Raw genomic sequence first — 16,217 nt, forward strand, 5'->3', positions numbered from 1 at the left:
TCAGCAAGACAATGCCAAGCCACATTCAGCATGTGTTACAACAGCGTGGCTTTGTAAAAAAAGAGTGCGGGTACTTTCCTGGCCTGCAGTCCAGACCTGTCTCCCATCGAAAATGTGTGGCGCATTATGAAGCGTAAAATACGACAGCGGAGACCCCGGACTGTTGAATGACTGAAGCTCTACATAAAACAAGAATGGGAAAGAATTCCACTTTCAAAGCTTCAACAATTAGTTTCCTCAGTTCCCAATCGTTTATTGAGTGTTGTTAAAAGAAAAGGTGATGTAACACAGTGGTGAACATGCCCTTTCCCAACTACTTTGGCACGTGTTGCAGCCATGAAATTCTTAGGTAATTATTATTTGCAAAAAAATAAATAAAGTTTATGAGTTTGAACATCAAATATCTTGTCTTTGTAGTGCATTCAATTGAATATGGGTTGAAAAGGATTTGCAAATCATTGTATTCCGTTTACATTTACATCTAACACAATTTCCCAACTCATATGGAAACGGGGTTTGTACATAGAAGTCACATACACGACTTCATAAAATGATAGGATTTAATAAAAAATCTGAATCGGGCATCATACCCTGCGGTCTGAACGTAGCTTATGTCTCGCTTTGCATGAGGGTGTTCAGAGTGCTGACCAGCGAACAACAGGCAGTACTTACGTAATTTTCTTTCATTGCTTCTATCGTCAAGTGTATCAAGTCTTCCTGTGAAAATGATTAGATAATGCAGATCAATTTCAGGCAGAAGCTGTGAAAATGTAAATTATGTTTACAGTTTACAAAATGAGTTAAAAACAATAATGGGACTGATTCATTTTAGTTGCATCTCGGATGTTCGCTTGGAACTGTCAGTATATTGGAGCATAGATGCTGTGTTAATCAGTTTGAGGCCTGCTGGAATTTCCAGAAAAGTCCAAAGTAAAAGGAAAAACGTTCTATCTATCTATCCATTTTCTTTACCGCTTGTAACCCAGTGGTTACCGGTGATCCTGAGCCTATCCTGTCTGACTTTTGTAGAGAGGTGGGGAAACCCTGGACTGGTCAGCAGTCAATCATAGGAGACACATTCAAATCTATGGACAATTAAGCGTTTTCATTCAGCCAAGTGTGCTTCTTTTTGGGCTGTGGAAAGAAGTAGCAATTAAATTGAATTCACTAGGATGGATTTTAAAACAGTCTATCAAAGCAAACATGTGGAAGTCGATGGTGTGTGAATGTTCCTACCTGCAGAGAATTACAAAGCTTTTGTTACACAACACACTACTTTTTTCTGCTTTAGTTACAATGAAGGAGGCTTGGAAAGGTCAGTGAACACCAGTATGTGCCCAACATTTTTATAATGCTCTCCACGCTCACTTCAGGCTGTCAGAGGGAGATTGAAAGTGCCACCTTAGCGGTCCTTTCGTTGAGAGTAGAGGAAAAACATAGTGCAGCCCTAACCCATACAAACACTCTGTCTGTCTAAGTCTCCTCCTGCTTGAGAATTGATTTACTTAAAATCACCTGATTTCTGTCGAACTGTGGGTCTATTAGGGCCTTCTAAAAGGACCTTGTGTCAGTGTTTTTTCTGGCCTGACATTGACTCATTTGCTGACCGGCCAGCTGGTTGGCTGTATGAAACACACACACACACACACACACACACACACACACACACACACACACACACACACACACACACACACACACGCACACACACACCCTCAGAAACGCTAGAGTCATGCAGTGTGTGTTCAGGGTGTTTAAGTGCATATGCAAAAACACATTTCCCTACTCCCAGTACTATGCCTGTAATGAATATGGATATTCACATTTGTCAAACTGTCACTTCAAGCCCATTCATTATCTTTGATTATTCCACAAGCCAGTCACAATACAAACTACAAACACTGCTCTCCTAGCACATTATAATAATACAAATGAAAGACGTTCTGGGAGCAAGAAAAACATTTAGTATTACATAAGATAAAATGTAGGGATGGGCGTCTCTGGTCTCTACCCAACAGGATAGGATATACATCTCGATTCACAAGCAACGTTCTGATATTAGATAGGATGAGGTACGATTTACGTCCTGATCACAACACATCATGATTCAAATATGCCTACTCAACGCTGATTTGATTTCGCCGTTTGGAATTCGTTACAAGGTTGGTTGTGCTTCCAGTGTATTTGACAGCAGCATGGCACGTTTAGCAAATTACTTTAGTTTTATCAAGATACCCGCTTCTCCTGTAACACCCATAGTGTTGCCCAACATTCGATTTTAAAGGTTGAGGTGAATGTGTATCAGTTCAGCAACACTTGCCTTGTCATTGTTGTTACATATGCGGGCCTACCCAAAATTATTGTCAAGCCAATTAAAAGAATGTTAAAAAATGCAATTTACGTAATTATGTGTTTTATTTTTTGTAGACCTGTCAAATTATACATTTTTCAATCAGAATATTTACACATTTAAATTTGGATTAATCATGAGTAGGAATGAAACGGTATGCAAATTTAATATGAGTGTACTCGTAATCCTCAGAGTATTGAACGATCACTCTGTTCTAAGAAAGCACAGCCTGTAGGTCCAATGTGCACAATTCAATATCTTAGACAGTAATGTGTTTATGGTTTAGATTGGAGTATGTCGTTTCTTAATGGGGACATATGTTAATTTCTCTTGTTTTCATGTTAGCATTTAAGCCAGCCAGCTGGCGCCAGTCAGTCCGTGAGTTTATCATTGTGCAGTTATCAATGACGGTTTTTAGATCATTTTAATTTAAAACAGTGATACTAATCATCTGGAGTTTTACCGCAGTAATCATTAATACCGTTTATCATTACATCCTTAGTCATGATTAATCACAGGTTATTACTCACTTACACTTGCATCATTTATTTGCTCAAAACAATTTTATCTAAAGTCCTGTCTGGGTGTACTTTGAAGTGAAATTTGCCAACGAGCACAAAAATTGGAGTTTCCTCACTCATGTTTGGAAAGACATATGCATTGACCTGATCATTGACTGTATAACAGTTTTTGCCGCCTTTTAGGTAACCATCCGACCCCTCCTTTTTTCACACTTTCTTCTCTTCACTTTCTCCTCACTCAAACCACTGCTTGATTCTAGGAGGGGACCTTAACTTAGTATTTAATCCAAATATAGATCGGTCCAGAGTGACTGGGAGTCACCGTGAGTCTCAGTCAGTGGTAATACTTAAGCAATATATGAACGATTATGGTCTTTGCCATGCCTGGCGTTCTTATCACCGCACTCTTAGAGAATACACTTTTTTTTTCCCAGTTCACCACTAATTTTCTCGCATTGACTACTTTTTAACAAGTAGCTCAATTTTATCTGACATCTCAAACATTCACATCCATCCTATCATCATCAGTGACTGTGCACCTGTCTCACTCTCCCTCACTAAAACAACTCACATTCTGGTCACTGCTAGCTCCGATATTTATAAAAATGGCTTTAAAGGTGGAGGGAATACTTCGAAGACCTCCTCAATCCCACCAACACGTCTTCCTATGAGGAAGCAGTGCCTGGGGAATCTGTGGTGGGCTCTCCTATTTCTGGGGCTGAGGTTGCTGAGGTAGTTAAAAAGCTCCTCGGTGGCAAGGCCCCGGGGGTGGATGAGATCCGCCCGGAGTTCCTTAAGGCTCTGGATGCTGTAGGGCTGTCTTGGTTGACAAGACTCTGCAGCATCGCGTGGACATCGGGGGCAGTACCTCTGGATTGGCAGACCGGGGTGGTGGTTCCTCTCTTTAAAAAGGGGAACCGGAGGGTGTGTTCTAACTATCGTGGGATCACACTCCTCAGCCTTCCCGGTAAGGTCTATTCAGGATAGAGATGCGCGGTTTGCGGACACAACCGCGGAGTCCGCGGATTATCCGCGGATCGGGCGGATGAAATTAAAAAAACTAAGATTTTATCCGCTCGCGGGTCGGGTCGGGCGGATTAATTTTTATTTTTTTATTTTTTTTTTGCGGGTGGCAGTTAAACCAATTCGGAAATATATATACATAGTTAAATGTTGTTACCCACATACGAAAAACGAGCAGGCACCTGCTGCATATGCCACAACAGAAGAAAAAAAAAGAAAAGAGATGGACACTTTTACGGAGCGGAGAAGGGACGCCTCGCCGGGGTCCGGGACCGAGGCCCCTTCCCCCGAGAGGGCCCCACCGGGAGCCGTAGCTGAGGCGATCCGCGAGAAGGGCCCGACGCACGTCCAGGGTCACTACCGCGCCCACCGCACCGACACCCCGCCTCGTCCGCTTTCGCCGCGGCCGGCGTCACGCGCAGCAGGTAAGCAGCTTACCTGCCCGCCACCCCCGTGGCCGGGGGCTCGTAACATGGGTCACTCCGCGCGCTCCGCCCGCGCAGCTTACCTGCTTGCCACCCCTGTTGCCGGGGGCGCGTAACAGGGGTCACTCCGCGCGTAGTGCGCTCATGAAAGGGGTGGGGCTCACCCTGGTAGATATAGAGAGCAGGACGGTGGCCATGGAAGTCGGAACCCGCTAAGGAGTGTGTAACAACCCACCTGCCGAATCAACTAGCCCTGAAAATGGATGGCGCTGGAGCGTGGGCCCATACCTGGCTGTCGCCGGCAGCGAGACGCGCTTGGAGGTGCGCTCAGCGCGGCTCCCATATGATTGCGCACTGGTGTGCGTCTGGGTCGTGACAGCGTGGCACGCGAATGTCTGTGCATTGGATCATTCTCCTTTCTTTAACAGGCAAAAGCTTTATAACCTCACCATACCTGCCAACTTTTAAATCAGAAAAACCTAGTAGCCAGGGTCCAAGGGCCGCAGGCCCCGGTAGGTCCAGGACAAAGTCCTGGTGGAGGGTTCAGGGCTTCGCCCCCCGAGGCAAAATGACTATTAGCATTCAGACAGGTTAAAATGTTGCTAAAACCATCACTTTTCTATCAGTCACAGTGACTTTTCAAAACAAAAATATTACAGCAAAAATCATATGGGTTGATTGACATGTTTATTCTGTAAGCTAACTTCAATAGTTTGAAATTATTTTGACAGTTAATGCCAGTTATCCTGTCAACCTTTCACAAGACTTCAATTTGTTAATTGAAAGTATAAATAGTATAAACACTTTTTACAGTATGTCGTGCTGTGAAATACAGCCGACAGGATTGCGCATGCATGGTGCAGGAGAACAAAGGACTTCTTTCATTTAAGGTTTGTGATAAACCATCAAACTCATTCGTTAAAAGGACTCTATAGTAATATAAAGCTAATTTTTCTGGACATTATCATGCAAGAAAAGTTTATTTTTGGGATCGCGATCACCGCGTAATGATTTTTAAAGGTTGCATTACATTATTAACTGTCCCATGTGATCAGCCAGTGCGATTGGAAGTCCATGCTCAATTATTGCCTCAGTAAATAAAACTTCGGATTTATCACATCCAAAGAATCTGTTTGGGCGACGAAAAACGTTGAAAGTTTTCCACTTGTATCGCTAGCAACGGCATTAGACTTGTGTTTTTTTGTCCCAACGTGGTCTTTTACATCGCTAATTCCTCCGTGTCCGATCGAAAAATCTTGTCTGCACAAGGTGCAATTCGCGTAGTTTTCACCCTTTTTTTAATTTTTTTTATTAATATTAGATATATAACAACGGGCGGATGGTGGGCGGGTGTAGTTCTGATCAAACGTTACATCGGGTGGATGGCGGATGGTTGACGACTTTCTGACGCGGTTGCGGATGAAATAATTGCCTATCCGCGCATCTCTAATTCAGGTGTACTGGAGAGGAGGCTACGCCGGATAGTCGAACCTCGGATTCAGGAGGAACAGTGTGGTTTTTGTCCTGGTCGTGGAACTGTGGACCAGCTCTATACTCTCGGCAGGGTCCTTGAGGGTGCATGGGAGTTTGCCCAACCAGTCTACATGTGCTTTGTGGACTTGGAGAAGGCATTCGACCGTGTCCCTCGGGAAGTCCTGTGGGGAGTGCTCAGAGAGTATGGGGTTTCGGACTGTCTGATTGTGGCGGTCCGCTCCCTGTATGATCAGTGTCAGAGCTTGGTTCGTATTGCCGGCAGTAAGTCGGACACGTTTCCGGTGAGGGTTGGACTCCGCCAAGGCTGCCCTTTGTCACCGATTCTGTTCATAACTTTTATGGACAGAATTTCTAGGCGCAGTCAAGGCGTTGAGGGGATCCGGTTTGGTGGCTGCAGGATTAGGTCTCTGCTTTTTGCAGATGATTTGGTCCTGATGGCTTCATCTGGCCAGGATCTTCAGCTCTCACTGGATCAGTTCGCAGCTGAGTGTGAAGCGACTGGGATGAGAATCAGCACCTCCAAGTCCGAGTCCATGGTTCTCGCCCGGAAAAGGGTGGAGTGCCATCTCCGGGTTGGGGAGGAGATCTTGCCCCAAGTGGAGGAGTTCAAGTACCTCGGAGTCTTGTTCACGAGTGAGGGAAGAGTGGATCGTGAGATTGACAGGCGGATCGGTGCGGCGTCTTCAGTAATGCGGACGCTGTATCGATCCGTTGTGGTGAAGAAGGAGCTGAGCCGGAAGGCAAAGCTCTCAATTTACCGGTCGATCTACGTTCCCATCCTCACCTATGGTCATGAGCTTTGGGTTATGACCGAAAGGACAAGATCACGGGTACAAGCGGCCGAAATGAGTTTCCTCCGCCGGGTGGCGGGGCTCTCCCTTAGAGATAGGGTGAGAAGCTCTGTCATCCGGGGGGAGCTCAAAGTAAAGCCGCTGCTCCTCCACATCGAGAGGAGCCAGATGAGGTGGTTCGGGCATCTGGTCAGGATGCCACCCGAGCACCTCCCTAAGGAGGTGTTTAGGGCATGTCCGACCGGTAGGAGACCACGAGGAAGACCCAGGACACGTTGGGAAGACTATGTCTCCCGGCTGGCCTGGGAACACCTCGGGATCCCCCGGGAGGAGCTGGACGAAGTGGCTGGGGAGAGGGAAGTCTGGGCTTCCCTGCTTAGGCTGCTGCCCCCGCGACCCGACCTCGGATAAGCGGAAGAAGATAGATGGATGGATGGATGGGCTTTAAAGATTAAAAAAAACTAATTCCTTCCTCCAAATATGAACTCTGCCACTATCAGTCTCTTTCTAAAACCTGATAAAGACCCAACACTTCCATCCAGTTACTGGCCAATCTCCCTGATTAATGCTGATCTTAAAATTATCTGTAATGTATTAGCTCAATGATTAGAAAAAGTCACTCCATATATAGTACATCCTGATCAAACAGGTTTCATCAAAGAGAGACAATCGTCCAACAATGTTCGCCGTCGGCGTCTACTCAATGTGATAGACTATTCTGTTATTCATAATCTAAAAACAGCTGTTGTTTCCTTAGATGCTGAAAAAGCATTTGATAGAGTGAATTGAAATTTTCTTCTAGCTACTCTACAGAAATTTGGATTTGGAGACTCATTTATAGCATGGATTAAGGTCCTATATAGTTTCCCTACAGCTTCGGTTAGAACAAACAGCCAAATATTTCCGAGGTTTCATCTTATGAGGGGCACTAGGCAAGGGTGTCCCCTTTCTCCGTCACTGTTTGCTATATTTATTGAACCTCTTGCAACCGCAATTCGACAGCATGCAAATATTAAAGGCATCCATACCCCAACCGTTCATCATAAAATAAGCCTTTATGCTGATGATGTATTACTTTTCTTACAAAATCCACATTCTTCTCTTCAAGATACAATTTCATTCATTAATAAATTCAGTTCTATTTCAGATTGCTCCATCAACTGGTCCAAATCTACTGTGTTACCAATTAATTTTGACTTTCAGAGCACCTCATCGATTCCACTGCACAAAGAGAACATTAAATACCTGGGTATCAATATTTTCTCCACATTGTCAGATCTGAATTGCTTGAATTACTCCCCAATCTTAAAATCGATTGAGGATGATCTGGCGCGTTGGAAGACACCGCCCATCTCACTTATGGGAAGGGTTTCTACCGTGAAAATTATGGTCTTGCATAGGGTTAATTATCTATTTTCAATGATTCAAACCAAACATTCTCAAATCTGGTTTAAATCACTAGACTCACACATCAATCAGTTTATTTGGAAAAGTAAACCAGCACCAATCAGCCTTAAAACTTAACAAAAACCCAAAGAATATGGAGGTCTAGAACTCCCAAACTTTTCCTATTACTTCCTTGCAAATAAACTTCAATATATATTAAAATGGATCAATCCCACTTTATTAGATAATTTATGGTTAGAGATTGAACAATCACTCAGCCAGGAGATCCCAATTTGTAACTTGCCCTTTATTAGCCAAATTCTCTGAAAACACAACTGCTTTAAAAGTATTTCATATACGCACTACCTTAACAGCTTGGTGGGAATTTTTTAAAATAACTGGGTCCGTGCTCACTTCCTGCCAATTTACGCCTATTTATATATGCGGTCCTCTCCAAGGTTTCTCATAGTCATTCACATCGACGTCCCACTGGGGTGAGTTTTTCCTTGCCCGTATGTGGGCTTTGTACCGAGGATGTCGTTGTGGCTTGTGCAGCCCTTTGAGACACTTGTGATTTAGGGCTATATAAATAAAGATTGATTGATTGATTGATTGATTTGGAATAATCCTGATTTTCTGTTTAACAAGAAACCATTGAACTTTCCACCATGGTATGATAAGGGAGTCAGATGCCTTGGGGATATCATCAATTGAAACAGTTGTATCTCTTTTAAAAGTTTAATAACACAATATGCAAGGTAAAGGAGCATGTATAATCAAAATAAATTATGTGATTAATCTGCGTATGTACATACATGATTAATGTAATATTTTGTGTGATAAATCACATTACTTAATCCATCTGTCATTATTTTTTACAGTCTTAATTTTTTGTTATGTATTTCTATCTGAAATAGTTTGATACAAGGTAAACAGCAGCCTAAACCCCAGCAAATTAAAGCTGCTGTACTGATGCATTCTTTTCTCGAATGCAAACGGTAATTTTCCCGAACAAAGTAGACCTGGAAAAAGCTTGAAATGTTATGAAATAATTAATTTATATTACAATTTGCTAAAAAAATTAGCATAATTATACCTTTTCAAACATATATTCAAATAATATTTTTATTATTTATTATTTGCCATGCTGGATGATTTTGTGAGGATAAACAAAATGTTCAACACGTGACACATTACATAATAAAACATGTTTTCATTGGTCACTTAAATATGCAGCGTTGACAAAATATGGAGGAGAATAGAGAGATCAGATTAAAAGTTCCAACTGACCAGCAATAAAGCTTATGTCGAGATATCAACATTCTGTCAGTGTCATTACCCTGCTTTGCGTTTTGCATATTAGTGCAGCAAGTGAAGGCAGTGATCGGACTCAAAGGGTCTTCTCTGCTCATGATTTGAATCATTGATGCAGGGACCTCGTCACTGCTCTGTGCAATCCATCTTTGTCACATATTTTTTATCTGCTTACCACTCAGGTTTGGTCTGTGTTTTGTGATAGCTTTACTAATTGACCATTTAACTTGTTTTCAACACCCCCCGCGACCCCAAAAGGGACAAGCGGTAGAAAATGGATGGATGGATGGATATCTTATACTGTATACATCATCCGGCGTTGAACATTATAGACCATATACACGTATTATCAGATTACCTGTACACAACTCTAGATTTATTATTTTTTGTTATTAACTAAAACACCTATTCTTCTTCCATTTAGACGATAGAGGCACCAACACCATATAAAACAGGAGTGTCAAACTCATTTTAGCTCAACTTCAGATTGTTTTCTTTGTTTAAAAATAGAACAAGCACATTCTGAAAATGAATAAATCATAATGTTGTTGTTTTGGGTTTTTTACACTTACATGTTGCGGTTAATAGTATTCTATATCTTCATTGTCGTTAGTCACACTTTCTGATTAAATGATGTGATACTTTTCATCAGTCAAATAGGTGCAATTGAGTCTGGCAGAGTTTTAAAATGCTCCCATTGGTGTTAATTCTTAATCTATCAGAAGATGAAATAAATAGTAATATCAAAATCAAATGACAGAATGTTATTAACGTAATTTTCTCATTTTCCTGAACTGATGTACTAATAGCATGTGGATTATTCTGTACATATGTAGCATCTTCTACAACAAAACTTGTGAATTTAGACTCATTTTATTAATCACACATAAACTTAGAAGGGAATACATATTATTTCAGCATATTTATGTGCGCCCAGACAATGTGTCCCCAGTCATAAGTACAACACGACATGTACAGATTATCAAAAGCATTTATTTGGGTAGAAATGTCACAGGTCACATTACCAACAACCTTTTGACAATCAAAGCATGAATATAACAGTCCACATTTTGTATACTATCACTAATAAGCACCGTGAGTATGTAGTGTCCAAACACAAAAGTGTCGCCACACGGCACATAGCTACGCCCCCTCTGAAGTCATGCGCGCTCTCATGGAAGGAATTGCTATTGCGACATCCACTGGATACATTTAAAACAGCAGTTTCTTTCATAAAAAAATTCCAGCTCATTTTTATATTTAGCAAATTCATCTCGCGGGCTGGATCAGTTCTGGACATACAGAACAGCATCATCGGCATACATTTGACAGGTGACATTTGAAGGACAATAACTTGGCAGATCATTTAAAACAAACTGAAAAGCAGTGGACCCAGCACTGACACCTGCAGTACACCAAGATTGTTGTTACGTGATGTTGATTTAATGTGCTGTATCCTAACACACTGTGATCTTGCATATATGTATGATTCAATCCACGTACATGGGTAAATGTTAAAACTAGACAGTTTAGTCAACAATATCTTGTGGTTAATTATGTTAAACAATTTTTAAGATCGACAAAAACAACACCAATGACAAGGCCTGCGTCCAGCTTTGATTTTCTGTTTTCCAGAAAGAAGCAAACAGCCGTGTCAGTAGTGTGGTGTTTTCTAAAGCCAAATTGCATCCTGTTCAGGGCTGTTAAGATGATCTACAATTTGTTCCGCTACCTATTTCTGGAAGTATGCTTATTGGTTTAGTTGCTGGGTATTGCAGGATTACCTGATTTAAAGACTGTTGTAATGACAGAGCACTTCCAGCGTTCAGGGAAGGAACTTTCAATTATGGATTTATTCATAACAGTAGTTAAGGGTACTATAAAATATTGTTTGTGATATTTTATAAATGTTACTTACATCCATACAAAATACATCTTTGGCTTTAGATCTTTTGAGACCACACATAGCTTTATCAACTTGTGACTATGACACTACGCACAAATTAAGAAAGGGTTTGTGAATTGGTTCAATGGTATTGGTGGATGGTATTGTACCTGAGGGCAGTTGCTTCGCGTCAGATCTTCAACTGAGTTCATAAAATAATTGTTCAAAGTTGTTGCAATGTCCCTTCGATCTTAGCTGACTTTCTCCTCTAGCTAGCTAGATGATTATTTTTGATGGTTTTGCTTTAGTTTTTCTGGTAAATGCAGACACTGTGTCTTGGATAACAGTCGTGAATACATTAGTTATCACTGACATGATTATGGGTGAAAAAATTATCCCAACTGATATTGTTTTATTTTACAATGAAGGGTTTGTAAATCGAGGTTCCACACTATTTCTATAGCATCAATTTGGATTAAATAAACTCTGCTTATTCCTACTTTTCAACTAAACTTTTCGGACATGTTAAATTTTGCAGGTCTAAAAATTGGATCAGGAGCAAATAAGTTCACCTTTAGAGCTTCACAAAGTCTCATTTGAACCTCTGTCTTCTCTGCTTCTCTACAGAATATGACAGCCAGTTAGCTCCGCTAAGAAAATCTGAGTCAGGCATGGCAACGTCTTCCTACTTGGAGCCAAACCTCAAACACTCTGCAGCAGGTGGGTGTGGGGTTAAATCCCGGTCCGGGGTGGCCGGCAGTACTGGTGTTGGTACCAGTGGCTCTGCTGGTGGTGTTGAGCGGACACCGGGTTCTATGGATCGGGTTCTGAAGATTTTCCACTACTTTGAGACAAACAGTGAACCAAGCACCTGGGCGAGTAATATAAGACATGGAGATGCTACTGATGTCAGGGTATGTTACAACTTTGAAGTTTGTTTGTACATCATACCCTTTTGCCCTTCACATTGTTCTTTATCCATCCCCCTTTGGTGTTACAGGGAGTCATCCAAAAGATAGCGGAAATCCACAAATTGCGCTGTGTCACTTCACTTGGCCTCCGTTTAACACATTTGCACACGGACGCACGCCATTGGTTACATCCTGACTTGGGAGTCTCTCATGTCAGGGAGAAATATGAGAAACAGCACCCACAGGAAGAGTGGAGGTAATATTGCACCAGTGTTTTGGCTTGTTGCTTCAAACTTGATTGTCCAAATATAGAGATACAATGGAGACAATCAGGCTAATTAGCATTCTGCTGTTTTATAATTAGCTTAAAGACCGGAATAGGATAGGCTTCAGCCAAAATAATCGCGATCCCGAGACGGACAAGCGGTGGGAAATGGATGGATGGATGGGACCTATGATGATTTTATTCTACATTAAAAACACTTCCCTGTGGTCTAGAAAATATGTATTGGATATGCTTTGGTGTACATTTTGCTTTAATATCACTTTTTCACCGCTATTTTTTTTCCAGATACAGTCAAAAATAAACTTCATAAACAATTTGCCTTGTTCACACTGCAGGTCAATTCCCTTATTTTTGTCTATGTGTGACCTGTATCAGAATTGTTCATGTCAATGTAAACAGTGCATTTCAGAATTTTAAAAATCTGACCTAAGCCTCTTTCGTATGTGGTTATACTGAAAATCGGGTGTATCGAATGCAGTCTGAACGCTCTGGCTGAGTTCATCTGACCAACACATCATCAAATAGTTATTCGATAAAATAGACGTTTGCAAAATAAATAGCTGACAAATGAGCATAAAACAGGCGAAAGTAATATGTAATATGGAACACTCACGTGAGTGTTCCACCACTCCTGGCTCAGACCGCTCACCAACACGCTCTTCGGAGCAGACATCGAAGCAAACGTTCCACAAACTGCGAGAGTCAAAATGCTTGACCTCTTCCTTCTTAATCTTCTGCGCGCAAAAATTTGGTTCAGGAAACGTTGTCTTTATTTGTACAAAATCCTTGAAATTGCCATCAATGCGCCAGGACTGAGACCTACTAGAATTGGAGCCATGTTTACTTCTATAAACACTGAAGCACGTGTGACATCATGACGTCATGTCTGCATGTGCATTCCCATTAGATATAGTATTTTTTTTAAATTATAAACGACTACATTAAAAGATTGGATTTGACAAAAAATCTGAATTGGACACCCTACCCTGCAGTGTGTACGAAGTCATAGATTCACCCGGCAACAACATTAGGTACACCTGTACACTCGCTGATCAATTAAGACTAAAAAAAAATTATGCTTTGAGCAGCATTTATGTCACTGCATGTTGCACGTCAATGTTATTATGCTCTTTCTAAGATTAGATGAAAATAAAGCTTTATCATACTTTTTTGTGTTTTCTCATAGCCATGGAGCAAATTTGGCCCTCTACCTCCCTCTGGTTGAGAGTTTGACTAATGTCTAAATAAGTGCTTACACCTCAATGTGACATCACGCCAAATGCATAAACCTTATGATTGGACGCTTTCACATTGTTTAACATGTATATCCAACATTGTAACAACACTTATAAAACAGAAAAGAATACATTTGTCATAGGTACTCTTTAAGGAAGCAAATTCAGGCCACCTATTTGAGAAAACCCACTCAAAAGCATGACAAACAATACATGAAAAGAACTGCTTATCTGGCGTGTTTAAAAAGTGGTAGTGAAAGTGTTGTGTATTTATTATCGTCTTTCATGTGATATATATATATATATATATTTTTTTTTTTTTTCCTTTTCATCTTGCAAATTATTAGATGAATTGAGTCATTGGTGACTTAATTGACATCATTATTCTTATGATGTTCCTACAGTGTTTTGAGGAAGTGACCTAGGGTGTTATTTGTTGGAAAGATGTGGTTTTATTTGCCTCATGTTAGCACATCCAACCATTTTTAACCAATGTTTACTTCATAAGTGAACTGAGGCATCTTCATTTGGCTACATCATAGTATGACTTATAGTGAACTGCACTCAAATCTGTATAAAGTAAATAAAAAAAAAAACACAAAAAAATGCGTTTTTCAAATTGTTCATGTGAAGCAGAAGAGCAGTGCCTTAGAGGGCGGAAAAGCTGCAAACCCACAAGAGTCGAGCTATTGTTAGATCAGCAGCAGCAGCAGCCGCAGCCCAAGGGATGGACTGACTCTATCACACTCCTCTATATCTCCCTTTGCTTGTGTTCCCTCCGTCTGTCTCATGTGGCCACACTTAGCATTTTCCACTTTGATCTCACTCTGCGTCGTCTTTTTTCATCTCCCGCATCTTTGTTTTTTTCTTTGGATCTCTGCTTTTCAACATGTCTAATTTTTCTCTCTTCCACCTTGCGCTTCATTCATTATTGAACAAAGTTATTTTATTCATTTTGTTCTCTTCCTTGATTTTCTCTGTTATCTGTTTGTAGGCTTGCAGCATCCCCACTCACCACTGTCCTGACCCAGTTCCTTCCATTGTAGCCACCGCTAAGTGTCACTCATGCAGTGATGTCACAATGACTTCTTAGCTTTTTATAAACTAAACTGCTTCAGAATAGCAATAATCACATAATGCTTTATAAATCAAGCATTTTACGGTCAAGAGACCACATGCCGTTCTGTTATGAGAGAGTTGTGCCTTTTTTTGGTGTTATACTCACACCTTCCTACTGAGATGATTAAAACGTACTGAAATAAGTCAGGTTGTCTATGATAATTACCTTGAAATTTCCAATAAATACATCCATTATTATTAGAATGTAGCAGTTAGTGCTATCAAAGTATGCAATCAGATAAATTACAGGATTATTGTGGATTTATTTTGATTAATCACAATTAAATATATTTCATTTAACAGTGTTTCAAGACATGCACCTGGGGATAAGTTGATTGGCAACACTAAATTGGCCCTAGTGTGTGGATGTGAGTGTGAATGTTGTCTGTCTATCTGCGTTGGCCCTGCGATGAGGTGGCGACTTGTCCAGGGTGTACCCCGCCTTCCGCCCGATTGTAGCTGAGATAGGCTCCAGCGCCCCCCGCAACCCCAAAAAAGGGAATAAGCGGTAGAAAATGGATGGATGGATGGGTGTTTCATTCGTTGAAGACTCAAGAAAAAAGGGATTATACAATATAATTGAAACCCTTTATTGTCATTGTCATCATAGATTGACCGATATGTTTTTTCACGACCAATACCGATTATTAGTAGTCAAGGAGGCCAATAACCAATATTTGGAGCTAATATATATTTGCAGTAAAAGTTACAGTAGTTAAACATGAATAGTATATGTCAGTATAAAGCTGGACAAGGCTATAAGTACTTTTTTTTAACATTATTTTTTAGGAATTGTTGGACCAGTAGCGACCTAATGTTTTATGAGGCTATAATGTTGTGGTTAATTTAGCACCAAAAAACATCAGGGGATTTCATAAACATCTTTATTATGTGTGTCTAATCCTGTAGGTCAGAGAAGCATCAACATTCGCATTTCAAAATATGGGAAATCTCCTGGTAAAATTGGTCAAAAAGTATATGGGATTTCTCTACATCACAATAACTCGCCATCTACTCAATTTTATACACTTTTATAGCAGTTTATGGATTTAATACATTGTAAGGTTTTCTCTTGAGTACCTCTGAAATATTGCGAACATTTAAATAAAATCAATTCTGGGATCCTTCACGTAGCTTATAGAGGAGACATTTTTCAAGCTGGGTGACATAATTTCTTCCTCAATGTTTGAGCTGCTGTCTGCTCCTTTTTACTTATATAGTAAGGGCCTGATTTACTAAGATCCAAACACCATGCGGTAAACAAAATGAGCAAGCTATAAAATAGCGTGTACTATTATTGTATCTGCTGATGTAGTTCTGTTGTAGTTGCAAAAAAACAAAAATAGACAGATAAAAAGGGGCCAATAGGATATACGTCAAAATGCCAAATATCGGCGCCTATAATCGGCCCGACCAATAATTGGTCGATCTCTATCGAAAATATAAATAGTAATAAAAACAGTCACACATTCCCTCA

At 40.7% G+C, this 16,217-nt stretch overlaps 1 protein-coding gene across 14 annotated transcripts in view; it reads left to right on the top strand.

Annotated features, from left to right (window-relative positions):
- Positions 1-16,217, top strand: part of LOC133598716 (focal adhesion kinase 1-like) — a 92,713-nt gene that overhangs the window by 27,423 nt on the left and 49,073 nt on the right. For all 14 annotated transcript variants that reach the window (XM_061951488.1, XM_061951499.1, XM_061951507.1 and 11 more), the window contains exons 3-4: positions 11,817-12,103; positions 12,190-12,356. In XM_061951488.1, the coding sequence (XP_061807472.1) occupies positions 11,861-12,103; positions 12,190-12,356 (410 nt within the window). In that variant the 5' untranslated portion in view covers positions 11,817-11,860. The remainder of the gene's footprint in view (positions 1-11,816; positions 12,104-12,189; positions 12,357-16,217) is intronic.

This window comes from Nerophis lumbriciformis, linkage group LG04 (genome assembly GCF_033978685.3).
Source record: "Nerophis lumbriciformis linkage group LG04, RoL_Nlum_v2.1, whole genome shotgun sequence".
NCBI classification, from domain to species: Eukaryota; Metazoa; Chordata; class Actinopteri; order Syngnathiformes; family Syngnathidae; genus Nerophis; species Nerophis lumbriciformis.